The sequence below is a fragment of the Brienomyrus brachyistius genome, chromosome 3 (assembly GCF_023856365.1).
Source record: "Brienomyrus brachyistius isolate T26 chromosome 3, BBRACH_0.4, whole genome shotgun sequence".
In the NCBI taxonomy this organism is placed as follows: domain Eukaryota; kingdom Metazoa; phylum Chordata; class Actinopteri; order Osteoglossiformes; family Mormyridae; genus Brienomyrus; species Brienomyrus brachyistius.
Genome location: NC_064535.1, coordinates 8716590 through 8744186, shown reverse-complemented (window position 1 = coordinate 8744186; position 27597 = coordinate 8716590). Strand labels below are relative to the sequence as shown.

The 27597-nt window shown below is 42.7% G+C and overlaps 2 protein-coding genes across 9 annotated transcripts in view; both read right to left on the bottom strand.

Annotated features, from left to right (window-relative positions):
* LOC125738665 (metal transporter CNNM2-like) overlaps positions 1-9811 on the bottom strand; it is a 37401-nt gene extending 27590 nt beyond the window's left edge. Inside the window, exons 1-2 of one of the 5 annotated variants that reach the window (XM_049007856.1) lie at positions 8119-9811; positions 107-4452 (exon numbers count right to left, since the gene is read on the bottom strand). In XM_049007856.1, coding sequence (XP_048863813.1) covers positions 4406-4452; positions 8119-9607 — 1536 coding nt within the window. In that variant the 5' untranslated portion in view covers positions 9608-9811 and the 3' untranslated portion in view covers positions 107-4405. Of the gene's footprint in view, positions 1-106; positions 4453-6312; positions 6491-8118 lie in introns of those variants that run through there. The other 4 variants (XM_049007857.1, XM_049007855.1, XM_049007853.1 and 1 more) reach the window with 4 other exon arrangements.
* A 5436-nt stretch (positions 9812-15247) lies between these two features.
* LOC125739354 (WW domain binding protein 1-like) lies at positions 15248-22667 on the bottom strand. Of its 4 annotated transcripts, XM_049009381.1 has the most exons (6): positions 22466-22666; positions 20942-21003; positions 19807-19939; positions 18696-18798; positions 18243-18404; positions 15250-17895 (listed from the first exon to the last, which is right to left on the bottom strand). In XM_049009381.1, exons 3-6 carry the CDS (start codon positions 19831-19833, stop codon positions 17423-17425), a joined length of 765 nt encoding a protein of 254 aa, XP_048865338.1. In that variant the 5' UTR covers positions 19834-19939; positions 20942-21003; positions 22466-22666; the 3' UTR covers positions 15250-17422. The 4 variants fall into 4 exon arrangements, 3 of the variants coding, with proteins under 3 accessions (XP_048865338.1, XP_048865336.1, XP_048865339.1); XR_007397124.1 differs by lacking the exons at positions 19807-19939; positions 20942-21003 and having other exon boundaries at positions 15248-15885; positions 16417-17895; positions 22466-22667; XM_049009379.1 differs by lacking the exons at positions 19807-19939; positions 20942-21003 and having other exon boundaries at positions 22466-22667.
* Positions 22668-27597: the final 4930 nt, after the last annotated feature.

The following is a 27597-nucleotide window of genomic DNA, read 5'->3' as shown; positions in this document are numbered from 1 at the left end:
CAAGTCTGACCAGCTGGTCTCCTGCGATAAGCTCACTTAAATCACCCGGAATCCCTGGCAGGACTAGACAACGCCAGTGCGGGTCTGGACCTCAGGCTACAATGGGCGCTTCCCCAATCGCCCTGCAGACTTCAAAGGAACATGGTCACTTTGTTCTCACCAAGAAGGGGACAATCTGTTCCAGGGACCTTGTTCCAGTCCCCTTTATAAATTACTGGGGCAGTATTTGATTATTTATCGTTTTTTTGTCTAAAGGCTTTCAGTTGCAATTTAATAACCAATACACTGTTCTTGAGTAGAGTTTGTCGTTGTTGTTTTGTTCTTAACCCTAGAAATAATGTTTAATACACAGATATACAGTGATTAGAGTCATTCAGATGAAATGTAAACTAAGAAATAGGTCTTGCTTGGATCTTCTTGGATATCTGAGGATATTTTCCTTGAAGGACGTTGCCTGCTGCCTGCCCTGCCTTTATGAAAATCCATAGACACGTTTGACTGTGATCGATATTCCGAGAAAATTTCCCCAAAGTAGAATCGGACAATAATGGCATTGCCTTGCACTACAGGGACTACATTCACTGCTATAGTGCCCAAGTATGAAAGGTCATCAGAGGTCATCCCCGACTAATCGATTATTGTCAGCGATGAAATTTATCATTTGGGTTGTAGACTAAGGAGCCATTTAAACCACCAAGAGAACATTTAAAAAAAACAAAGCACTGATAAATGATTCATAAATGTTTAATTTCTTGCATACTTACGCAAACGAAACAACTTTGAACACCTGCTCGTGAACATTAACACGAGAGCTCAGCATACAGGTGAAGAATCTACCTGCTGTTTGAAAATGGCAAACGTATTTTACATAGTACTTTAAAAATGCTGGAAAATTCAGTGATAACCAGATTTCCTCATTCACATCTTCTAACTGTCCCCCATTAAATCGATAAGCTATATTAAAGTCAAAGCTCACAATCCTAATTAGCGCAATTACGGTGTCATTTAATAACCCATTTAACCACTAGTGAATCTGACATATAAAAGAAGTATAAAAAAAAAAGACATAAAGCTCGTTACATTCTCTTTCTTTATCTCCTTCTCGGCCCATTTGCCTGTTAACCTTACCTGTCCAACTCCCACATGTGCCACAGCTGTATTGGACAGCCGACCTCCCCAAGGTGGCTACAGCACGGATGGTCTCCTGACACTAAAGTAAACCTTCTCAGCTAATTCTGAAGCTGCACATTTCAATGGCCGCTCATATGATTGATATTCCCTCTGCATTTATCACTAGCATTGCATAGCAGAACCAGTTAAATGAACTGATTACGGTCTAAACGTATTCATTTCTAAATATTACGATGACCTTCAGTACTTCCTCTTATTATGTTGGATACATGGGTGGGACAGTATAGTGGCTCAAACCAACCTCTGCGGTTTGTGGTTCGAATGCAGCCACCGCTGCATCAAAACTCCCCTTCTGCAGTCCAAAGCCATACATCACTGTCCCTAAAACGACTACAGTGTTATTGTGTGTGATCTGTGATGGACCACAATCCTATCCAGGGTGCCTTGTACCCTACACTGACTGGGAAAGTCTCCAGGCTTCCCACCATCAGTTCTCAGATAAGCAGTTGGGTATTTCAGAGGTCATGTATGGTTGTAGCACTTCCTCTGCTCCCGCAACACTGTGGACAGTGTCAGCTTCGACACTCCAGCTCCAGGTAGAGACAGATGCTGATCAAGGCCATTTGATCAGGTTTTAATGTCAGCTCCATTCAAGATTACCCTTGCGTCAATGCGACCCGTCCTTTTAAAACACTTTGTGGAACCTGATCAAGCTTTTAGGGAGCAGCTGCCCAGTTTAGCGAATTGTTTAGTAGGTATGTTAGTAGATAAATTTAATAATTAGACCTTTGCTTATGAAAAGTGACAGTGAGTCACATGACAGATACAGTGAGTCACATGACAGTTGCAGTGAGTCACATGACAGTTGCAGTGAGTCACATGACAGTTGCACACAAAACTTAAATGGGTTACTGGTTCTCTTTTACCTCCATTATTTGCAAATTACAATGGTACTTCTACATTTGTGTTTGGGTGTTGTTAGAGCAATGGTACAGCATTTTATCTTACCGTTGTGCGACTAATGATTTTATTATCTAGAGTAGTGTTTATTTATGATGCAAGACTCATTAATACACTTCAGGTCTGTTATTGTGTGCATCTTTGCATTTACTATGTGTTTAGGGCACAATTCTCGTGAACGCTTTATGGTCTCCTGTTGTGTGTATTTACAGTGTAATCCTCATTAGCGTACAGTATGGTGTAATCCACAGGAAAACATTTTTGGCCAACTATTATGTGGTTTAGGCTCCACCCCCTCCAACCCCAAACAGGACTGGAAGACGGGGGGTGAATGTTCTGTGGGATTGATTATGTGCCATGTAACACCGTGTGCACTTTGATGTGAGAGTGCTGGGGGTTCTTTTGTAGGAAAGGCGTGGGGATCCTTTCAACTGCACATACAAACACTTTTTTGTGTCTTGGACGACAACTTTCCTTTGTCCTCTTTTGTTCTTCCGTAACCTTGAGTAACGTCAACCTGCACGCCAGCAGAGGCGACGCTCTATGACTGCCTTGAGCCACCGTTGTTCCAAAATCCGCAACAGAACCACTCAAGATCCGAAATGCCCTTGATTTTTAACAGAAAAGATCTCTCCAGACAACCAGCAGTCTATTCTGACCTGCATCCTCGATCCTTGCAAGTACGACGGCAGATCTTTGAAGAACGGAATCACTGTTCTCTGGCTTGTACAGGGGATACATCCTCACCCAAATGCCTGGCACACAGATCTGCCATTGCTCCTGTATGCTCTCACTCTCAACTCCGTGTATATGAGAGACACCAAGCGGACATATTTCTCCCCAAGGGTAAGACATGTCTCCGACCAATCTGCTAATTTCATTCAAAAACGATCAGCTTCCCAATATTCACAGGAATATGATTTAATCATACCATACTGAAAGAGGCCGGCCGGTGCAGCTTTCAGGTGCACCTCTGAATATTTAAGCTTGATTTATGTTTCTCGTTTGTTTTACTAATCTGTTTAAAGTCCACTTCCTGTCGTATCAGAATTTGAAGAATGCAGGCTATGTCAGAAGCTGACCCTCCATGGGGAGTTCTGCCCGTTATGGATGAGGGACCATTGATTAAATTAAAGCTGTACGATACCGAGGTCACACTGCCTTAAAGGTTATAAATATTTAATTCAATGGGTGTTAAAGGAGCTGATAATCCATTCAAGTCCTCTGTAAATGTTGTTTTTGGCCGCCTACATTGTTATGGTCATAAAGACTCCACGTCACTGGACACCTACAGTCTAAAGACTTGTTTATATCATAGAAAAGCAAAAGATCTGAAGAATGTGGAACAGCCAATGAGAAGAGGGCCAGAATGCAGACAGGGTCAGGGTAAACTTCATGTACGGTGGCTCAGTGACCAATAACCACATCCCAAAAAAAGACACACACACATGACTATTTATACACTTCTTATTCTTTCGGATATTGGGATATAAAAACTGAAACTTAATGTGTTTTTCACTTCCTGCAAAGAACAAAAATGGAATTTCAAGGGTGAATCTGCAGGGGGGTCAGTGAAGCTGGATTTTCCTCAGGAAGGTTTTAGTTACACCATGTCTACTTTCAGTTTCAGTCCTGCTCATCCCTTTCTTCGAGATTTCATTGCCCAGACATTCCAGATGGGTTGCTTTTTTCGATGTGCGCTTCATTTATAAAAATCAGAAAGGATTTAGAGCCGTAACAAGTCATCAGTGAATGATCGATATCCAAGATATTTACCCATGAATCAGTTATGGAGGAGTACATACTCAAATTAAATGTGAGAGAAAAATACAAAAGTGACTTTCAAAATTTCAGATCCTTCTGCCTAATCTAGCAGCTACACTCTCTCCCTCATGATGAGGCGTGCAAACGGTGATTACGTAACCACCTGAGCTCAAGGCAGAGATCAGAGCCGAAAGATTGATCGTATGTGGGAATAGAACAGTCCTAAAAGAGTATTTCTCAGATCTCGATGCAGGGTCACAACTCTGTATGCCGCAAAACGCACGGCTACCCCAAGAGCTGACACACACAGCAGGGGCCACAGAGGTCGAGCATTTCCGCTGATGCAGCAAATGGTCTCCTAAACACGTTTTACACTCACCTGGCTATTGTTGCACTCACCCAACCCCCCTTAAGGTGTTTGCTTTGGTGTGATCTACAGTCAAGTAACTCAGGCTGATGTGTTGTGAAACTCACTTGAGATTAGGGACTGGTTTAGAAGCTTTCCCACGTACATGTTGACAGATTTGTAGATTTTCCTGCAGAGCTAGCACTATGCGACACCGTTACAAGTGACGCTACAACGTTCGACACCATCACCTGCAGTGAAAGAAGCCGGCCAATTAGGACTGTAAATGTGTCGATTTTGCCCCCCCCCCCCCATAAACACCCGCGAATATTTTAAGCAGCAACTCTCAGTCATAAAGTTAATAATCAAATAATCAAAGGTCTTACAATTAGCTCAAACCCACTTTTCATCATCATAAAAGCAACACAGTACGTTATGCTAATAAACAAAATAACCGAGAACATGGAAACCGATGGCAGCAACCAGTGCAGTTCAGCAGACCTGGATATTGTTACGGTTCACTTAAAGTCAGTCAGGCAGGTCAGTGACACTGGAGGTAATAAATGTTAGCGCTACGGGTGACTCCGCTAATGGTTTTACTGCTTCTATGGATGAATGATTTAACCGCATGCTCACGTTCAGGTAAGCCTTCAAAAGCTTGTCTTAAACCATCAGGTCCTTGACTACGGCGACAGCTCCCTTAACACATCAGAGCTGCAAAATGCACAAGAAGCAAAGGCACCAATGATGATTTAATGAATGTGACCGGCACTAGGCCAGGAAATCAATTATGACACCGTGGAGGGGGGGGGTGTGGCCCTCAAACATCTTGGAAGGGAAACAAAATAATAAATCAGAAGATCTGGTTTTATATAATGATTACACCTGCCCATCGTTTCTCAATATGTGCTGCTGGGTTTTCTTTTGTTTTCCCCAAGTGCCATATTTGAGTCCATTTGCCAGCTAGGGAATATCAGTCAGCATTCGTTTCATTTTATTTTCAGCAACCTGGCCCACGGATTTTCTGCTTACATGCATGCTGTTTTGCTGCCACTTCCACCACGATTTCTCTGAGAGCCCCCACAAAGGGCAAAGTTTCTAACCAACCGGTCCTTCTTTGCCAAGTCCCTGGTCATGTGATCGGGGCTCACTGTTCCGACACGAGACACTCATGCATGCACGGGAGCACATGCACGGGAGCACATGCACGCCCACAAGTCACAGACAGCTGGAAAACAAGCCGGATCTCCATAGTTTAGGTGTGAAGGTTTCTGTTTTTTTCTTTAAAATAAGCAGGTGCTCTGGATTAACAGTTTCATCTCTTACAAATCTATCAGTTCAAAATGTTATCTTTTAAGCCAAATATGAGTTTTATGTCAAAGGCTATCTGGTTCGTCACATGCACCAAAACCCGATACACTCTCAGGTTCTGCTCTCCATCTGCACATTCACCCTGAGGTCAGAACAGGGAGAGGAAACTTCTCCTACAAATGGCCACTAATTCCACCTCTGACAGAAGCGATTAATGTGCTGCTTAAAGTTTCGGTCGATTTTCGGCTCCGAGAGGCACCTCGGACCCCTACACATCAACGGCTCCATCAGTCATGCTCCCAGAGCGCCAGCCGTGGAGAATGACGTTTCTCCAGTTCATGAATGCAGACGAGAACATATCAGAAGAAAAGCTACACTAATAAACTTTCCAGGTGTTCTTTGTAGTGGAATTTTTTTTTCTGCGAGCTTAACAAACTCCACAAGAGCCATCAAATTAATTAACACTGACTTACCATATAAAGTACTTTAATCTGAGTGTGTGCTGCACCAAAGAGCCAGACTAAATAAAAACTTTGACCACCCCCCCCCCATCTAATCACATTAACACAGCTCAATCCTGGAGGTGGATTCCCCTTTGGCTTCATGCCAGATGCGCCCCAGCCATCGTGCTAGAATGCCAGCCTGTGAACTGATGCATTTTGCTTAAAGTGGATGCCTGCGACCTTAGCGGTAACCCGGGGCAACCACTCACTCGCACTGCTACCTCGAAATTCCACACCAGGTGACCAGGCAACTTCTTATTTGCCTTTTGTAAGTTGTATCACAAAACAGTACATAAATCACACTTCAAAAGACTGTTTAATTAGAGGGGGAAATACCACAAAAAGTAACATTAATTCGATATTTGTCTTGCTTAAATACAGTGGGTCATGTTCCGCTGACATATTGTTCCATGAACTTCAAGCCAGAAAAGACTTCATCGGGTGGGCTAACTTCTGGCGGATCTGCACCTAGTACCTTGATTTCACAGGATACATAAGACCCTCAATGTAGAATATAGAAATAGAATATAGAATATAGAAATAGAAACTGGGATAGAAAACCACAGATTTATACCAAGTTGGAGAATGTTCTGGATTTACGTGGCCTTTGTCACTTAAACATCCCTTGGTGTGAACTCTAAACCCACCTCAAATTACAGTCATCAGAAATCAGAGATTCATCATGAGTAAGATTAAGGAGACGTCCAAACCTTCACAAATGCATAGCACAGCAGATGCTTATGTACGTTCCGGCTTGAAGACACCACAAATCACCCAAACAGTGACTTAAAGTGCGCCATTGTTTCATCAAACCATCTGCTAATCAAGGTAAACGTCCAGTTACTTGCTACTAATCATCCACCAACCACAGGCAACCTCAGTTCTTACCGACCAATCGAAACCTATATACAAAGGATAAAAAAGGTAAAATGCTTTGTAAACTCTGAATCACAAGAAAGAATAGGAATGGAGTGGGTTGGAGATTCAACAGTCATAATCTAAACAGACAAAACCCATTCAGTGACGGGAGGTTAAGCTAGTTTAAAGAAAGGTATATCTTCAGGTGCACCTGTGTCATATATTCCACTACCTTCAGAAAGCTGTATCAGCAAATAACCATTCACATCACTCGTGGTGTGTCAACAAATCTTAGATAACCTTGCATTGAACTGTAAGGTTAGTGAGAGAGAAAACGACAATGAGTAGTATGGCGAACTCTCACATCCCCCCCCCCCCCACTCCCCTTTAAAAAAGAGACATTTTACCAAGAGGATCCAACTTAGTTACTGAGTGACTGATCAAGCAATCAATGTCTTCCAAGTCATTTTAAACAGGCTATATCAGTTAGATAATAAACAAACGAAAACAAACAAATAAATAAAAACCAAACAAACAATGATCATCATTATCATCATCTATACTATTATTATTGTTGTTTTTTCTGCAATAGTAATTTATGGAATGAATTGCCCTTAATTCAGTAACGTGATGTTTGTCCTTAAAGGTCACATCATTCCTCACCACGTGCAAACGCTGGAGAAGATTTGGACCTCAATCACTGTCAGATTCATCCCTCCATTTTCCCAGCACACTTAAAAAAGTGGGCTTCCGCAAGTGCCATCGCGGCCAGGTAATATGTAAGTGAAGCGTTCGGATCCAGCGTCATTTGGTAAATAAGCGTGTCTAAAGCTGCGATTTGCCATTGCAGTATCTATTGGGGTCAAACTGTCATTCAAGGCGAATATTCATCACACAATGGGCAAGTTCGGTCAGTTTTGAGGCTTTTTTTATAAAAGGCACAGAACCGGCAGTCACCCCGGCAGCAGGCAGCCGTCGGTGGGGTCACCGCTCCGGGGACCGTTAACTCTATCGGCGTTAACGCAGGAAAAACAGTGATAAACTCCGCTAGTCCCGAACTCTTCATTCGATTTGTACCTCTTTATTTTTAACCCACTTAAAAAAAACGGCGAAACAAAATAAATTAAGTACGCTTGTTTAAAGGTGGGTCATTTCCACGTGTATAACGAGATGAAGATGGTTTCCAAAGCATCGCTTTACTACAAGGCAAATCGCAGACAGACAAACCCAGCCCAGCCGCCTTACCTTTTTTAAACTCCTCCAGCATTGCATCCAACTTAGTGTCATTGAACACAAAATGCAACGGGTGGCTGTAGAACTTTGTGATGGTTTTTAATGGCGTGCTGTCATCGGGGTCCACGAAAGCCAGATCCTTGACGAACAGCAGGTCTACGATGTTGCAGCGCTCGCCCTCGAAAACCGGGATCCGCGTGTAGCCGCTCTCCATGATCTCTGACATGGTATTAAAATCCAGGATCGCGTCTCCCGCGATCATGAAGCAGTCGCGCAGGGGGGTCATCACATCCTCCACGGTCTTTGTCCTGAGCTCCAAGGCACCCTGAATAATGTTAAGCTCCTCTTTCACCAGATCGTTATAAGGATCCGTCACTCGCAGCATCTCCAGGAGTTTTTCTCGGTTGTACACGGTTCCTATCTCCTGTCCCAAAAGGTAATCTAGCAGCTTGCTCACCGGGTACGAGGCAGGGAAAGTGAGCAGCATGAAGAATTTGGTGAGGAATATGGTATTGGCACCGACCGCAAGGCCATGCCTGGAACATATTGCTTGCGGAACTATTTCGCCGAATATAACTATCCCAATCGTTGACACAACGACGGCGATCAATCCAGAGCCGGCGATATCATCCAGCAAAATAGTCAAGGTGGTATTAACTAAGACGTTTCCTAAAAGCAGCGAGCAGAGAAGGTAATTCCCCTGACTCCGCACCGGCTCGATCTTCTTCGCGTAATTCTTCTCTCTCTCGGTGCCGCAGTTCTGAACTATCCGGAGCTCCATGGGATCCAGGGCCATCAGCCCCAGATTCAGCCCGCTGAACATGCCGGACAGACAGAGCAGCATAGCGATGAAGATCACTTGCAGCCAGAACGGCAACAGAAACTTCTTCTCCTCCACTACGATCACTTTAGTGTCGTGTCCATCGTGATAGATCCAGGTGTTTTCGGTCCAAGGGTCATGGACCCCCGGGACCGCGGGCGTTGAGGTTGCGATGCACAGGTAGTAAGCTTTGCTCCTCTCGGTTTTGCGGAGGGGCTTCACTTCAATTTCAACTATCCCCGACGTTTTCCTATTCACAGTTATACTGGGCAAAATTATAATATCCGATGTCCTGATGCCGCAAGGATGGAAACCGGATACATCTTCTTTGCTCTTGTTGTCCCCGAATGAATTGTCAATGTTACCGATGACTCTAGTTCTCTCGTGTTCTGTGAAAGCGATTTTGGACCATGTCTCGTTGTTAATGTTTTGCCCATATACCCTCAACTTGACACGGGACCTCTCGCTGACCCGCAGATAGCCCCTGTCCATAAAGGAAACGTCATCCGTGTCCTCCAGTCTCAGACCTATGATGACAGTTTCTTCGGCTCCGTCTTTGCTACTTGACGAGCTACCCAAACAGCCGCTGACAGTCAAGAAAACCAGTGTCAGGGCTCGAACCCGGCAAAGCGCCGCCATCTTTGGAGTGGGCACTGCAGCCGATTGCTCTGCCATGTTCATAATGGGCAACCTCTAAATGGAAAAAAAAATATTTATCAGAGCCAATCGGAGTCCGGCCACATCTCCGCTGTGGGTCTCACTGGCTCGCGCATCAGACCAGCTGCGCTCCCGCTACGCGTCTGAAACTCCGAACTGATTTCACTCCAGCGCGAGCTCAGTATGAACTCGTGCGTCTCCCAGAGCCCACAGACGGGCGTTCCCGTCGACCAATCAGGTGAGGCAAGCCGAACTGAGGCGGGCATTCTAGGCACCTGCAGCAAATAAAGATCCAGGACCTAGATCCAGTGGGACGCAACCTCCTGGTGATTTGTTTGGATTGGTTTACAGGAGACCAATGATGAATATGGGAAGCTCGCGGACTCGGGAGGGGAGTTTGGCAGGGGGTGCTGCTATGCTATTCCGTAAACGTTTGTCAACTCTTCGGATGCGGTGTGTACGCTAGATGCGGGGGGAGCTGGCTGAATCGGAATCGGGATATTTATGAAAATGCCCTCTTTAGACTCTGATATATTATGCAGTACCTTATAAAAAAATAGGAATGAAGCAATCTTTCTCGGAACAATACCGTATAAAATGCTGACCTATTTAAAAGTAACCTTAAGTTGTATCTTGTTTTAGTGATTCCGGTTCCTCGTATATATACGTATGGAACTCTGTAACGTAATGAAATAAACAAGTCAAGGTTAATGGAAAAAAAATCAGCGAAGCATTATGTTATTGGTTATTAAGATTGCGATTTCGTCGGAATCAACTCGCTAGCCTGGATTTCAGCGAAAACGATGGTCTAACATCAGGAAATTTGCGTAATAGGTGGTTATTGCACAACACAATGTATGCATACTTACTGTATTTAGTCTTTGCAAAATATCAGTATTTCACGTCGTATGTTATATCTACGGGGATGGGGCATAACTGCAGTGGATGCACCAGTTCGAATGTTACGTAATTTCAATTTTGATTCACATGGCACAATAATGTACATTGATTTCTAATAATTTAGTGCGAAAATGGATAAATGTAAGTCTATAAAATCTCATATGTTATGTTTTAATAAAGAGGCTTAGAGTCCCTTGGCATGTGTTTTCAAACCATGGAGGAAACCTTTAATATTTATTGCCATAATGTAAACTATGACAATACTGTGTTTTGATCTCCCTTTAATACTTATCATAGTTGAGCCATAATAAGATTCAGGTCTTCCTCAGGCATAATGGTGTGTCGGAGTACTTAATGCATTCATAAATATTTGATCTGATAGTCACTGTATAAATAAATCAGAATATTCCAGTAAAGTAGACTGGTACTTGTAAACCATACGCTATTAGGTTGTACAGTGATGTTCAAACATGCTCACGAAACTACATTTGTTTGATTTTGTAGGACGTGTTAGGATCAGAGAGAAATTAGTTCTGTTTAGTATAAATCATGCTATTCTGCTTTGTATTTTTAAGCGTGACTCTGCAAGAGACATTCTAAAGCATTGTAATGACAACAATATTTAAAATAAACGATATTCCTAATAAATTGCATGTTTGTTTGACTATATCGGAGGATAAAGTGTGTACTACTATTTGAGTGAAAGAAATCCCGAATGAATGAAATTAACATATTGCTGTTTAATACTTAGGTGTAATATTTAGGTCTGCATTTTGTGATGACTTCAAAAGTAGTTATTCATTGTATGAAAATGGTTTTTGCAAATGCTTACCGTCATATTGATGTCGACACCCATAAACTATTTGGAGGTTTAATCACTGGGTTCTTCTTACACATTTTCTTGAGTTACTGCACTGGTCTTGAAGAGAATCAGCATTTTTTTTTATCTTCATAATCTTCATTAGTATACCTATAAAGCAAATCGTAATATTTCACACGATCATTTAAAATCAGCTCCTAGTTAATGATGCAAAAACATTTATAATTCTATCTTCCAAGTACTTATTCTGTTTAGAGGCATGGAGTGGGGGGTGGGGCTGGATCTTTGGCAATATACGGCACAAGACCGCGGTACACCCTGGCTGGGATGCCGGTCCGCTTTGATGCAAACACAAAAACATACTCTATGGACAGTTTACACACCAACTAGCCTAGCTACGCATCTTTGGAGTGCAGGACGAAACCAAGATGACAGAGGAAGAACATACTAACTCCACACAGAGACCAGAGATGGGTTTCGAACCTAAATATGGAGGCGAGAAGCAAAAGTGATACCCACTAAGCCACTGCAGCACCCAGAAATAGATTTATTCTGTAAACATGTTTATTTCTCAGTTACATCTGGTTTCATTAAAAGCAAAATGGCAATCAGTTGCTACTGCAAAGTTAATGGATTGATATAAAGGAGAGAAATCCTCTAACTTAAATCATACCACAAACATCCCTACTGTTTTGGAAGACATCGTTACCACCTCCCTTCAGGTACAATGTTCTCCTGAAAGACGAGAAGTTCTCTCACCCCTGCAATGGATGTTTACATTCTACAGTGACCCCTTGTGGCGACACTTACAGTACGCTGAGATTCTTAACTACCTAATTAGATCCGAGTTGTTTCCAAAGTACTTTAAAAGCCATAAAAAAAAACAAAAGCAATTGAGTCATGATTGCTAATTTTATTTAGGGCACGTTAAGTGGCCAAATAAACACCTCAGAGATTTTAGGATTTAGGTGAAATATTTTCCTGTGTCATCTCCAAGCACATTTTCCAATTATGGTTGAAAGCACTGGTTCTAACTAAAAATTGTACAATTACTTCTTTGCATACGGTTTTCTGTGAATCCTGTTTTCTTAGGAATACTTCAGATCAAACAGCTATAATTAATGTCCCCGCAATAAACTGACCCCGCAAAAAACTGATCTTCCTGAAATGTGTCCAATCCAATGAAGTGTCTGGGGTCAGTGTGGGGGTCAGTAGGTTAGGATGCTGTGACTATGAATGGAAGTTCTCCTGTTCAAATTGTTTGGCTCTGCTTTCTCTAAAGATGATGTCGTTCTGGATAAAATTGCCAGCTAAATGAATATAATATAAAATGAGAATGCACTAAGATACGTGAACCACCTGGTCATGACGTCAATACCGACTGTTTTATTGCATAATGAATATATAACATAGGTGAAAATAGTAAAAAAAGACGTGAATTGTTTTCATTCTAAAACATCCCATTGCCTCTTGAGATTCCCCATATACAGAACAAATGAAGACTTAGGAGAATAGTGACAGGTGATAGTGAGCTAATATGTTATAGGATTCTCTTCTATCTTTTAGTCAGTGACTTACACCCCACACTTTCCAGTCAGTAGTAAAAATGCAGTCGTGCAAGAAATGCAGATGACCCTGAATAAAAGGCCGTTGAAGAGACTCCTTTAAAGTGTTTGCTTTATCTTATCTGACCCGTGCTTATGAGAATGGAAATTACAGACCAGAGGTCAGAGATTGTCTCACACATGCAGTTTTTCCATCCCTAACAGGGCTGAATTTATGGCACAGCTCATAAATTCAGAGAATGTATGATGAAGCACCTGCAATGGGGAAATGACATTAAGATAATGACCTGGAAATGAGATGAGAGAGCAAGAACTCTGTCATAGGTATATATGACCGTCCAAAAGGGTCATTTTAAGGACTGGCCAAAATATTTAGCAAAATGACCACTGGTAGGTGATGCTGCACCATATTTCAGCCACAAGCCACCATACCCCCCCCACCACAAACAAACACACACACACACACACAACAGTGGTTTATTATGCCGTCACGATTTATCAAACTTGCGAATCCTCACCATAAAGATGATGAGGAATGAACTCAGCACGATCAGCCAGTATCCAAAGGGCAGACTCGCGCTTGCATTACATGTTCTGGCAGCAGGGAAACCTAACGTCGCACGACGAAGGAGGGATGACGGTGATCTAAGGGAAAGGGGGGCCACCAAAACACAGCTTCCCAGCTGCACTTCGTCACGCACAACATGCACAGCTGATGACCCGTGACCTTGCTTTCACTAATCTGCTATACCTTTAAACAGATTTACACTGCTATACCCGGGCTCTGCAACATAATCCAACACCTTCTTCCAACTAAGGATGACACTGACATTGAAGCTATCTTCCACAGACAGCTGCCTAAAACAGAAAAATGTCTCATTGTCAGCCCTAGGGACAAGAATTTGAAAAAAGAATGTAGCTAACAAGACTCATAAAATCTCACAGTACCTCCTCACTAAAAAACATTCTGTTTGAGTTATGAATTTTAAATAAACTTTAGGGGTTAGGATAAGGTACAGTCCTTAGAGCAGATGTCATCCTTTCGCTGGTTATGTACACGCACCTCTTCCGGTACTGTCACTGTGTCTCAGGCGAAAGCCAGTTTGGAGTCAGCGGTTTTCATCAGACAGCGACCGGAAGCTGCAAACAGGGGAGAACATGCAAATCCTGCATACAAATAGCTAAAACCAAATTCAAGCCTGCGCATGAGGAAGCTAATAATGTCAATATATCCATTCATACGTCTATCATACAGGATTGTTGTGTGATTCTAATATATTTAACATTAAATATTTAAACTTGAAATACATATTGTGCATAAACATCAAATGTAGACATACAATTTCAATACCAAGACGTTTTTTTTCTTAATATGTCATTGTACTGTTCAGATAACTGAAAGTGGAAGACACGGCATTAATTGTTTATGACACAACTAATCAAATACGGGTGGTTGTCAGGTAGGTAATTCACTACTAATAAAACACTAACGTAAAGCAATTAAAGACTACTGTACATGACTACTGTAATTATCCCAGTTTAAATAGTCTAATAGCTTAATTGGACCAGTAGCATTTCTCGGTACGGGTATAATCTTTATTTAAATCTGAGCAAATCTGAACCCGCATTTGTTTTGTTGTCGAATAGAAATTCCACGATTGAAAGCGACTCTGTGACCAATGTGTCGGATTGATATTTTTCTGCATAGCGCTATCAATTAAAATATTCGATTACCTTAACGTTTCTATGCTAAAAAACAATTAATTGATTGATAGTGAATAAAATTAAGGTTTATATAATTAAATTAAACTGGGCAACCATTATATCACGGCCATATAACTAGCGCTGATACTTCACACCTTTAGGATTATCTGTTCGAATCTCACCTCTGCTTTATGTTGGTAGTTTGCGCATGTTTTGCCAGTGTCACACGAATTTCGTCCTGCAGTCTAACACATGCAATTACAGTAAGTGCTGTCTCTAGATTAGGCATAACTCTATGATTGAGTGATGGTGTTTGAGACTGGCATCCCATCTATAGGTCTTTGCTACTTGGGGCAGGCACCCGAGATCCACGGATTATGTCCTGTCTCTTCGCTTGTGAGCCCTCCTTCAGTAACGTGTTTGCAGCATGCAGTAGAAGCGATAAAGCGTTTAACTGATAAACGTGTTTCTAAGGTGAGTCGTGAATGTTGAGGCACCCGAGCATTAAAGTGTAGCCCGGGATAGGGAAATATAAATGATCTTTTATTTTCCTGCTTGCAAATCTGCAAACTGTGATTATGAGCTATGAAGAACGTCCTTCTTCATACTGACGTCCTTCGGGGGTGGCTAAAGCCCATCGCAGACCGCACAGGACACAAGACAGGAAGCCGGGGGACGAAAGTGGGGAGTCCACTTGAATCAAATGCACGCCAAACACTGAGCGAGGAAGTGATTTGACTTTAACTTCATCAATTTCCACAGGAAGGTACAATTCACGGGAGATTATTCTTAATTATACGAAACCGCTGCAGTGAAACATATCGTTGAACAGCATTCTGAGAAATATTTTCGTTATCATTTTGAAATTTAAGGGAGTAACTGTGGTGAAGAACAAAACAACCCCGGCCCAATACGAGTGTATCCCAGGGGATTAACGTGAAAAACATACGAAGTCGTATTGGTTGGCATCCTGATGCCCTCTACAGGCCAATAAGCGCATTGTACCTTAAACCAACACGTCTTACTGGTAAACGAGCAGTTCCGCAGTTGCCTTTCACTGACAGTTCTTTACATATAATACTTAAGTGTTTATCTTATGGAAAATAAAAGAAACAAAAAAGGCATTACAATGTGGCTTTTTATTCTCTCCACATTAATCATATCTTACAAAATGCTACAAATAACGCTGGTAAATTGCACTGTGCAAAATGTTACGAGAAATCAGAGTAAAATACAGCTCAGCACACAGCCCGAGGAGGAAAGGCAGCTGCTACCTTCGGCTCGCTCTAGCACTTCATTCAGCTGTAGCCTTTCTAGATAAAAAAATACATTCCAATATAAAACAGTAAGCAGAGACATTTGGTCACATTAACAAAAGGGATGCAAAACTTACAGTAACTGAATTTACAGTAATTTTGGTTTTATGCCCAAGAACCATGTGACATATTATATAACAAAGGAAAGATTCCTTATAACTTAAACCAGTTCTTAGTTTTAAGGCAAAACCAGACGGTTGATAAACATTTTTACAACTATCTCATCAGACAGATTCCGATTTAAGACAATCAATCACTTCTGAACTAATATCTACTGGAAGAAAAGACAGATGACAATCTCTCTATAAGCTTTCAATAGCACAGCTGCAACCCCAAGTAGTTAAAGCTCATCAAGGAGTCAGACTAGACCAGTAAGGGCGATAATACACAGGGCGACGTTTTGAGCAAAGTTGCTTGGGCACTTTCCCATTGATTTTAGGCAACATTTTTCAACTTGGAAAAACTTTGATCACCGATGGGCAACTTTTTGTGAACATCCAGATGCAGATGAGTTTTCCTTTGTCTCACCTGGTTGGCAACTGTGTTGTTGCTGTGTGTATCATCACCTTAAAGGGTCCATCTGTGGGACTGTGTCACCTGTAACTGAGGGCTCTTCCCCGTTTCCCTCAATGGAGCCGACTGCTCATGATCAGGACAACCACACAAGTGACCAATTGAGCGCTACAACTGCTTTCAATCTCTTAAAACCTAGTGTCAAACAGCAAACAAAAAGCAAATCAGAAGTATATAGGAACTTCATTCAAAACTAAAATTACTGCACATCGAAGACCATGAAAAACCACTTGTTCAAAGGCAGGGCACGAATAAATTTAAACAGTAGATGTTTTGCCTATATGAACCCAAAGTAGAAAAATCTTCGTGACCGAGTGCTTATTTTCTGTCTATTCATTCACTTGGCTAAAAGCAGCCACTTGAACCAAGAAACAGCTTAATATCACTCATGGTTAAAAGAACTATAACTGAAGCAGCAGACTGCAAAATGTGATAAAAAGAAAACCCACAACATCTGTAGATGACCTTACATTTCACTTTTAGAATGCTAATAATGAATAAATACACATATCTGGGTGTTAAGCCACTGCCTAATGAACCAGACATGTTGTTCAGAGCACCAGTGCAAATGGCCTGTTTAACCTGACCCTGGACGGTGCCAGAAACAGGTCAAGCAGCGGCCATTCCTCTGCACCCCGGCTGCGGCCGCGAACCACAGGGGGCCCTCTAGTGGCAACTGACAGCTGCATCACCTCCGGCAGTCAGTCTGCTGCTGCCAGCTGATCGTGCATTCCCATTGGCTATCTGCGTAGGCACTTTGTCGGCAGTGCAAGGAAAGGCCTGTTGGGGGAGAAGGCTTTGCGGGATCCTGCTTATGAGTCCGACACTGAGAATGTACCTCACTCTTGACACGCGCGCGCGCGCGCGCACACACACACACACACACACACACACACACACACACACACACACACACACACATTCACAGGAAATAAAAACAATGCAGTCTTCTTCATCCACCTCAGCTCTGAGGCCCCGGGCTATTGGCTTGGCTGTGTCCCTCCTGCTCATTGATGGTGTGTAGGAGATACCCAAGGGCCCTGGGCTCCATGCCCGGCTCCTCGTTCCCGGGGCTGTCCGCAATGCAGCCCTCACAGAAGTCCAGCGGCTCCAGTGGGTCGCCGCCCTGCCTGTGGCTGCAGACACACACCTCGATTCCCGAGTCGCCCGTGAAGCGCCGGTGCCTCCCTGGGGTCTGCTCCTTGCCCTCCCGCTGCTGCTCGGACACCTCGTCCTCCTGGGCGTCCGGGGGGGCAGGTTCACATTCACGGGGCCTGGGGCTGCTCAGTGGCTGGAGCTCGTCCGTCCGCTCTGGGACGAAAGGGTCGAGGGGGGCCATCTGGCTGGGAGGTCTGACGCTGTACGGGGGGGGCGGTGTCGGGGGGTGGCTAACCACCTCGTCATAGGCTGGGAGAAGGTAGCTGGGCAATAACCCTGTGAAGGAAAGCGAGAAAGCAGCTGACAGGTATATGTATACATCAAATGCTCCTGCAATCATACAACACAAACCTACATACATACACACCAACAGCTCTCCTTAAAAAGGCCCCCTCTGTGGTACCCAATTCAGCTAAGAAATTCATCACTGAATAACATGAGCTTTAAGATAATTGAAATTTAGCTGGAAGAGGTTCCAGGCCCCCAAACAACAAACTTTTCCTGGACAGTCGACTTGACTGATCTTGGAAAACCAGTCATCTTGATTACTTGCTCACATGACTATCAAGTGCTGACTATTCAAAAGCTGGGAGCGAAGGCAGTTTCTTGGACAGTGCACTCACTGAAGTAGAATGGCAGAGACGAGTTGTTGTGGGCCTCCCTGTAGGCGATGAGGTTGATTTCATGCTGCCGTTGCTGCTGCTGGAGGCGGAGTTTGGCCCGGCGGTGGTGGCAGATGCAGCAGCAGCTCAGGGTGATGATGAGGGTCCACACCAGCCAGAACCCTGGCAAACCACGCCCACCGCGGTTGGTCCCAGCCAATTACAGCCACACAGACCAAACCTATACCCAATCATCTCTACCCCTGTATGAGCTCTGCTTCCCATAGGAACCAACCAGCAGAATCATACATTCACCAACAATAATCTATGCCAGTCTTCTCTGCCAGATTATCTACAATAGCACTTAACATTTTAGGTGGAGTAGACAGGGTACAGAAATAGTACAGCTGGTACTATAGGGGTGAGGTTTAGCAGTAAATACCGCTTGAACGGGAATTGGGGGGAGGGACTTACACCAAAGCTGATAGTAGTGGCCGCAGCATTCAGACTCTCCGCAGCATTGGCCAGACTCACAGGTGTAACTCTGGTTCTTCTGGTCATAGCAGATCAGCTTGTTCTGGAAGGGAGAGGCACAGTACACTTTACATTACTATGGTCACATCCTCGGAAAACCACACTATTCGCTCGAGAAACCCGACATGGAGGACATGAAGTCATGTGCTCCGTGTGCGAGCGTACATGTCCCGTGTGAGAAAGCACGCGCCGCGGGTATCACCGACTAAGCTGCGCGTGTGAGCCCACGTGGAGAATTTTCACCCGTATTAAATGCGTAAATGCAGGTAACATGAGTGTCATCTGTAGAGGCGGAAAACTATGAAATCAATTTAATTACTTAAATCAAGATCAATGTCCTATCATTACCAAGACACTCTGCAGTGCACCATAGTCTTTAAAAAAAATTTGATTATTCCCTATTGGACGATTTTAGATTTAAGGCTTTCTTTTAAATATGATTTACAGTGGGGTTTACAAAGGCTTTTTACAGCTAGTAAGTTCTAAACATAAAAAAATCAATATTAATATTATTTTCTATTGTTATATACGATCATCAGCCAAAGTATTAATTCTGTCTCTAGTTTACCAACACATGTTTACTGACACACACACACAGGCTACTTAAGCCAGAAGTCAGTACTCAGATCCTCACACTCGGTCAGTTCCTCAATATTATCATTCTGCTCATCTGTCGCTGGCTCCCGTAGCTCTAAAATGTTTTCCAAGGGTCCGTAAATGCTGCTGAGCTTTTGTCTGCCCTGTCCCAGCTACAGTATGCCACTGGCTTCTCTGCCGCACCCGAAATACGATACCAGCAGGCTGTTCTCTGGGGCTACCCAAGCAAAACTGGCAGCCTGTGAAATGTGGACGTTCTGCTCAAAACATTAATCTACTCACATCCGGCAAATCTAAGCATTCAGAGCACAATGCACGGATATGCCAGTTGCGTAAAAAAATGAACGGAATGAACACTGACCACCCTACGCTTATCATTCCCACTCCTAAGAGCCAACGAGCACCTTCGTTATGGAACAAAAGTTCAGTTAATCATCTGCAGGTTCCCAGTTACCTCCTGCAATCCCTGAAAAAAGGGCATGATGATGCTGCTTCGTGCTCCTTCGGAGATCTGCTAGGGCAGCCCGTTCCAGGGGCTTTTCCAACTGAGGAGGCGGGCTCTGTGGAGAGACAGGTCTCCCTGCACACTGTGCAAAAGAACAGGGGCAAACGGGGCAACATAAGCCCAACCCCAAAAACACACACACACACCCAAATCTAACCAACCAAGTTCGGCACAATGGCTGAAACTTTCATTCACTCTAGACTCATAAGACACTACTTGAGTAAAAGACAAAAAACTTCCAACTACCATATCACAGTATTTGCATCTTGTATATGCAGCACTTAGTGAATACATTCTTCTGTTGGTGCCCATCTCCTTACTACTGAACACACAGCCCTGCGGCTATCAGCTATAAAAATAACGTGTATAAATATATACATATAAATATGTCAAGCAATATATGACACCATCGCGGATGTATGGGCAACATCCTGAGGAGCGATATGGTGAAACTGCAAAATGGATATAGGAGGAGAATATATTACCTATTTACATTTACGTTTTTCAGGCTGAAAGTATTCTAGAAAAACCAGTTTTAAAGCTATCTTATGTTTCTTGGCCAATTTGCAGCTTATGTGATCAGTCTATTTCAAAAGACAACTTTAGTCACACATGTAGACGCTGAGACTGGGGCTAGTGCGGGACACTGTCTACGAAGAACAAGAATCCCACAGCTTAGATTTCTGGTCCTCAGGGGTCAGATGAAATGCTTTTTTTGCTGAACCATCAATCCCTGTTTGCATCAATGGAATAATTATTCGTCACTATGTTGCATTACCCAGGATCTCAGGTGTCCATCAGAAAGTAATAAAATGTATTTTAAAGCCTCCGGTTTTATTTTTGCCGCACCAGTTATCTAACCCTCGTGTATGTTCTCACATAAACATCCTGGTCAGGTTCCAAGAACCAGCAATAAAATCATTTAGAGTGACGACTCCATTGATGCAAAAAAGAGAGAGAGATGGGCTGGGGGAACAATCAGTCTCTTATTAGAATCTATGGATGGTTAGGGTTACTGTAGCAGGACATACTGACTTAAACCTAATCGGTTTTAATGACAAGATGTTGAAAAGACCCTGCTTACCCAAGTGGCCAGTTCTGCCAGTCAGCCATTCAACATCTTCATGGATTACATCTGAGTGCCAGCTATTTGAACACAATATTTCAGGTGGTGTTGATTAAATACAGATGGAGAGTGTCAGCAAATTGGGTTGCGAAATACCACCCGGAGCTGAAATCGAACCCACTGATATGTCCGCTAACCTCCCATAAAAAGGGGATTAGGATTTTGCCTATGGCACACAACGTGGAGTCAAAAAAACATACACTTTGTACACTTGACTCATTAAAAAAAAACACCAAGTCAGGTGTAGGACTCTTCCTGATAGCTACCATAAACCAGCCGCACTCGATATTTCAGACAACCTATGTCTGCCAGTACCCTGAAGGTGCCGTCAAACTTGTTACCACTAGGAGGGCTGATTTACAACCACATTCAAATGTAACGATCCACATGCTACGTATAATTAAAAATACAAACATTAACTTTTAAAACAGCTGGTGTAATAATTAAATATCCAGAGACTACGTGCTGTGCCACTAATACATGAAAATAATACATTTTAACAAACTTCTTATATTAGAATATATGTTTTCAATGCATGTATATTTACAAATCTGTTATATACCAAACTTTTTCTTAGATTCTTAACAGCGAAAGCATGGAGACCTGCACTGTATATCTGGTAAACAGTAACCTTCATGCTCCGGATTCAGCATTTAAGTGCATGTGGGGCGTGAGAGCGAGCAGAACAACAAGCGTCCATCCAGGCTGAAATCACTTTTCGTTTTTAGATGTTCGGCTTCATAAACTCGGGCAGCGCACAGAACCCCCCACCTCCGAGCTATTGTGTTACAGTGTGACTGCTCCCCGTCCAGACACATCTGACTGGTAAACAGTCTATAGAAGTTTGGACCGAAGATCATCAACTGTGTAACACCGGCTATAATATACTGCAAGCAACTTTTAACCGGAGATCTAGTTTGCGCTTTCAGTTGTGACTCGATCTATTTCCTACTTACACGCCCTTCCAAGTGTCTGTGCCATGTAAATAGCTTGGCTTAATTTCAGTTTGATGAATTAATACGCATTAGACGGACGTATGCTTGTGTACTGAAACCCAAAATGACATTTTGCTCTAATGTCTAGAAGACTTACACTAATACGCTATAATGTTGAGATAACTTAAGTGTAACTCAATGTAACTCAAAACTGTTCTTGCTCTGACCTGTTCCTTTGTTTCTGATCTGCTGTTTCTCTACAGCCCCGTCTGTCTTTCTTACTACTTAATAACAGATACTGACAAACTGACTATATTTAACAAGCTCTGTTCACTTCTTAACAAATAATACAAATAAGTACGGCTTCCTTGACGCTTGTTGACTAGGCTGCTTCACGAGCTTCCTCACGAGACGAATTTTAACGGCAAATAAAATTCACGACTTTATACCACAGATAACTATCACACCGAGGAGGTTAAGTTACCAGGCAACAGCGCGAAGTCGAATAAACGTGAAGATCGTTGTTTAAAAACTACCCGTCTCTCACCTCTTTGGCTACTGTTTCTGTTGCTACGGGGATAATGGGCCCGGCGAAGTAAAATAAAATAAATCTCATTTTCAGACAGCCTATTTCCTTCTTTCCACCGGTATCCTGTAAACTAGCGAATGGCATCGCGCACACAAACATACGTTCACGTACTTTCTACCGTTTCTTGGATAAGTCTACTGACTTTTTAAAAGTGGGACATGCACCGCCCCAATGTGACTTAGCAATTGGTCGATTTTGGGAAGCTCCTCCCACTCTGCCCTTCTGCGTGATATCGATTGGCCGACTGCGCTGTCACACACGTGGCCGACACCACCCCGTTACTGGCAGCCTCGCTCTGCTGGACGTGACTTTAAAAGTCTTGCTATTTGCGCAGAAATCAGGTGATAACAAGTTTTAAAGGGACAGGGTGCGTGTGTGTTTTCTCTGCCTCCCCGGAAACGGGAACGCAATAAAATTATTCTTGTCGAAGGATAATGTGAACACTTACGAAGATTGCTGATTGAACTTCCTAATTTAAGATGATTTGGTTCCACATTAATAGTTGCGTTCAGTTTATTTACGCTGATGAGTATATGTACAATTGTCTCAGCAGCAATGCCTGAGCTGACCATCTTACACTTTCATTTACAAACTGCAATGGTCAAAATATAATCGCGACATAAAATTAAGGCGTGAATAATTGTAGACTGCATTGTCACGGAATCTAACTAGTTAAACGAAATATCACAAGAGTCAATATAGTGATCCAATGGGTCTGCATCACGCTGTATATCCTACCACAAAACTTCTAACATGAAATGTATGGGTCAGGTTATCATAGGATGTCAAATGCTGTCATAGGCAACAAAATCGAACCAATCTCCGAATATGATTTAAATATTTCATCCATCAATCAATTTTCTCTACCGGCTTGTCATGTGCAAGTTCGTGGGGGTCAATTCTATATAAACATTTATGAAGATAAAGCAGCAAAAAAAAAAGAAAATCTATATACAAGTATTCTTATCCGCCCAAATAGTGCATCAGCATTCAGACACACTGACAATGCCATGAGAAATTGTACATAGTGAAATTAATCGCTAAACAAAATTTTAAACATTTTTGATAACAAGCCCATTGACTGTAAATTATTCAGATCTTTGTTTTCCCCACAACTGGACAGATTTTTAGTTTTTCTAGGACTTTCCTGAACCAGTTTTTTCTCCAGATTCGAAAGACATGTCTGTGTATTGGTGGAAGTACTAGAAGTTAGTAAAGTCTGTTTTGTTTTTGAACATCTGATTTCTGTAATATTTTAGGTTACTCATACATGAAGGTTTCAATACTACATACAGATCGAGTCAAACCAAACACATCTCATTTCTTTAGTTTGATCAGAAATAATCTAAGCTCTGTAGTCAAACTGGTTTTCTAACCAATATCCACACTATAATCATTTTTTGTGACATATCTGTAACAGTAATACACATATCTGAATTACTACTTATTCTCTGCATGTTGTAGGAAGTCGTAAGACTTTGTTTACAAATGGCTACAGAGTGATTTTCCATTTAAAAGTGCGCCATGGTCAGATAGATGAACGCTACTGCGAGAGCGTACTGGAAGGAGGCTTTGGAAGGCGACAACCCAGTGAATGGAATGTTGGGCTATGTCTGAAACACTGAAGTTAGTCATGCACAGAATTAAACTAATAACGGCTTTGCTGTATCCATTTCTCCTCTCCAGGTATTTGGGAAAAAGGTGATGTCATACGGAGCACCAGTGCGACCTGGTAAGGAATGTGATTGCTTTCACTGACTCACCAGGGGTGGGATCCGGTGGTGCAGGAACAACTTCTGCTCACCAGCATCCAGAGTCCTGCCTCGGCATGGGAGGAGGACACGGCTTAATCCCCCTAATCTGCTTTCTCTCTCCAGCAAGCCCAAAGGGAGGGAGAGATATGGAACTGTAATCCTATAGAGAGAACAATAGGATTAGTCGCCTGCTCTATGGAGTGACAATCAGGTGTCTACACTTCAGTCGGCTAAGCGGGCCTTATTTTGCTAGGTTGGGTATCTGCGGCTGCTTTGTGCGTGCGGGTAAGAATGTTATACATGCCTGAGCATGCCACGGTGGGCTCTTGCGTGTTCGTGACATCCATTAATGACCGTGTATGCCAGACAGAGATGCTGTGGGAATTCCTGCCGCCAGTGACTGACAGGGCAGTATGGGTTATCGGGATGTGGTTTCTGCTGACTGGGCAAAGCAGACCAGCTGCTTCCCAGCTTGAGCGAGGCTTCCTGTTTGATCTCACGTATATCAGCTGCACTCACACCACGTTCCGCAATTATGGCTCCTGCTCCTGCTCGCCGCCGTCACCTCTTAGCCCGGTAATGTGCCAATAAAGTGCCGACGCTTAGTGTTTGTCAACGGCTTTCGTGCAGTAGGCTGAGAAGTAAGCACTGCTCATGTACTCCGATGAAGCGGGCATAGTTCAAACACGATAAAAACAACACCGCGGCACCTTACCTCAAAACGCACTGCCACTGTCCTGTGATTTCCTTCTGAACCAAGTTTCAAGTTGAGGATGATTTATTGAGCTTAAAAATACATGATGAAAATATTTATGTATAGTAGCACTTTACGTGAAGGGGGACAGCTAATATAGTATGATATGATTACTTATGTATTAATTAACTACAAAAAAGTCTTAGTTACATACTGTTTGCTCATCATTAGTTATCTGAAGTAGCAACTATATTTGTTCATGATTTGTTCATAATTTGTACTTCAGTAGTGACTGAGTTATTACTACATATTAGTGCCCTGTCAAGTAAAGTATTACCATAATAATCAATCATGCACTGTGAAGGTTCAGATGGATATCAGCCCCCCCTCCATCGTTTGTAATATGAGCAGTAAATTGCAGCTAATTATAACTTAAAAATACACAAATACTATATACAATATACTGTTCTAAAGGGAAAAACTACTAAGCAGGTGGGTAGAACTGTTGCTTTACACCTCTTGAGTTGGGGGGGTTTAATTTTGCCTTTATTCTCTGTGTGGATTTCGTCTGGTTCGCTGTGGTGGTCCAGTAACATTCAGACTACTGTGGTCACCATGCACACTGATCAAGTCTGTGTTCAAGTTTGACTTCTACCCTCTTGTATCAGGTGACTGGAAATTTCAGATTTCCTGTTCAGTTATGGAATGGATCCACCCACACTATAAATGGTGATTAAAAAGGTCAAAGTCTGCCCCTGCAAGATTTTCCTTCAAAGTTTTTTTTTTTTTTTTTTTTTAATTATTTATTTATTTATTTTAAATCTCAATGAAGAACTTGCTGGAAATGCCTTGTGTCTTTCCCACAGTGGCTGCATTCATTCACTGCACCAAACTCAGCTTTTTATACAATTGCTAGTTCGGCCTAGATCTCCTTGGCTTCTAACAAAGAGTCATTGAAATGTCCCCGTTTAGTTCTACACAAAAGAAATTCTTTGGCTAAAGCACTAGGAGACTGCATAGTGGACAAGATGCAAGACAAAACAAAAATACGTCTCCCGAGGCACAATCGAAAAAATTAAAAATAGAAAAATATTCCAGATTTTACTGAAATGCAAAAAAAAACAAAAAAAAAACAATAATAATTCGAATAAATCTGCATTCAATATATTCGAATTTTCTTAAAACGTCATTTGTAATGCTGTGTCCATAGCCGATAGTGCCATAATTATTCCGGAATGTTTATTAACAATTTTATTTTACAAACGGTATCGTGTTACTTGCTGTCTAGTATGTAACACCGCTCTGCTCCGATAGGTGGCACTGTTGGTGTAAGATTGATAGAGATCGGCATATTTCTACGCTTGGCGAGGGAAAGGCGTCGAAGAAAGTATTTCTCCTTGAGTAATTAGCACTGTGACACCTGATACGAACATAGCCCAGACAAGACCTCTACTAGTAAGAAACAGGGGTCACCTGCAGGGGTCATGTGACCGAGGGAAAGGTCCAAGATTCCATTAACACCCAATGAAACTGGCAAAACATAACAGAGGCCAGTTCCCAGTAAGTTCATGTTTTACTCTGATCTTTATTGCTGGCGTATTTCTTTGCAAGCAAGGAGGTGTAAAATGGAGGGGAGGTCGAGAAACAGATCGTTCCGGAAGGTGCCACTGGCAGCACTGCATGGCCTTCTCCTAAGGGGTTGAAATTACATTTACGCTGCCATTCAGCATCCACATACAACACAAACAGTGCATTTTCTTCATATATTACCAGTTCACATTGTTCACATAAAACATAGCGATCGCCTTAGACTTTAGCATGGACTCCACCACAATTTCTTGAAGATTATCGTCCCACCTGTAGCTGCTGCAGATTCTTTTACCTACTTATCTACTGAACCTAATACTGAAGGTTTTTTATGCTAAATGCAAGGGTGGGTTACCTCATCGAGCAGCCCCAGTGTTACATCAGCATGGACAAGTGAAAAGAAATGTTTGTTCCAGATGCCTTATATCGTTTGTGTGTTGGACGTGATCGATTGTCCGAGGTGTGAATGATGCGCGGATGCTTCTTCTAGTTTTGTTTTACTGTATCATTACTTCATCCCAAACTGCACGATGGCCCTGCAGAAATGGTATTTCATGGTGGCCATGTGGGGTATAGTACACGAAAGGCACATTTAGCATTGATCTGCCCCAGGCTAAATATTATGAGCTTTGCAGCAAACCCAGTAAGATAATAAAGAATGTAATTATTGTAAATAAGAGGTGCATTACGGCATGTTCATTGTCTTCTGAAGATGCTGCTACCCCCCCCCCCCCACCCGCACCCCAACCCCCGATCTCCGGAAGACCTTGTTGACTCACTTGTTCACCTGCCTCCTGTGCTCAGGATGCCCCGCCCATGTCAGGATGTCACAGGTGTGAGTTACATCAGGCCACCCACAAACCCAGGCTTGCTCGATTCGTCCACTACACTCTCGTCCCATACTGCGATCGCAGCCTTTCCCAACTCTTAGGCAGTCAAAACAACATAAAACAGCAATTAAGAGGCAGTATTTGTTACTGTAACTCTGCATCCTACATGGTGCACGGACACATGGGCAGCACTGTAGCACTGACCCCGGTATGACACTGGCAGCC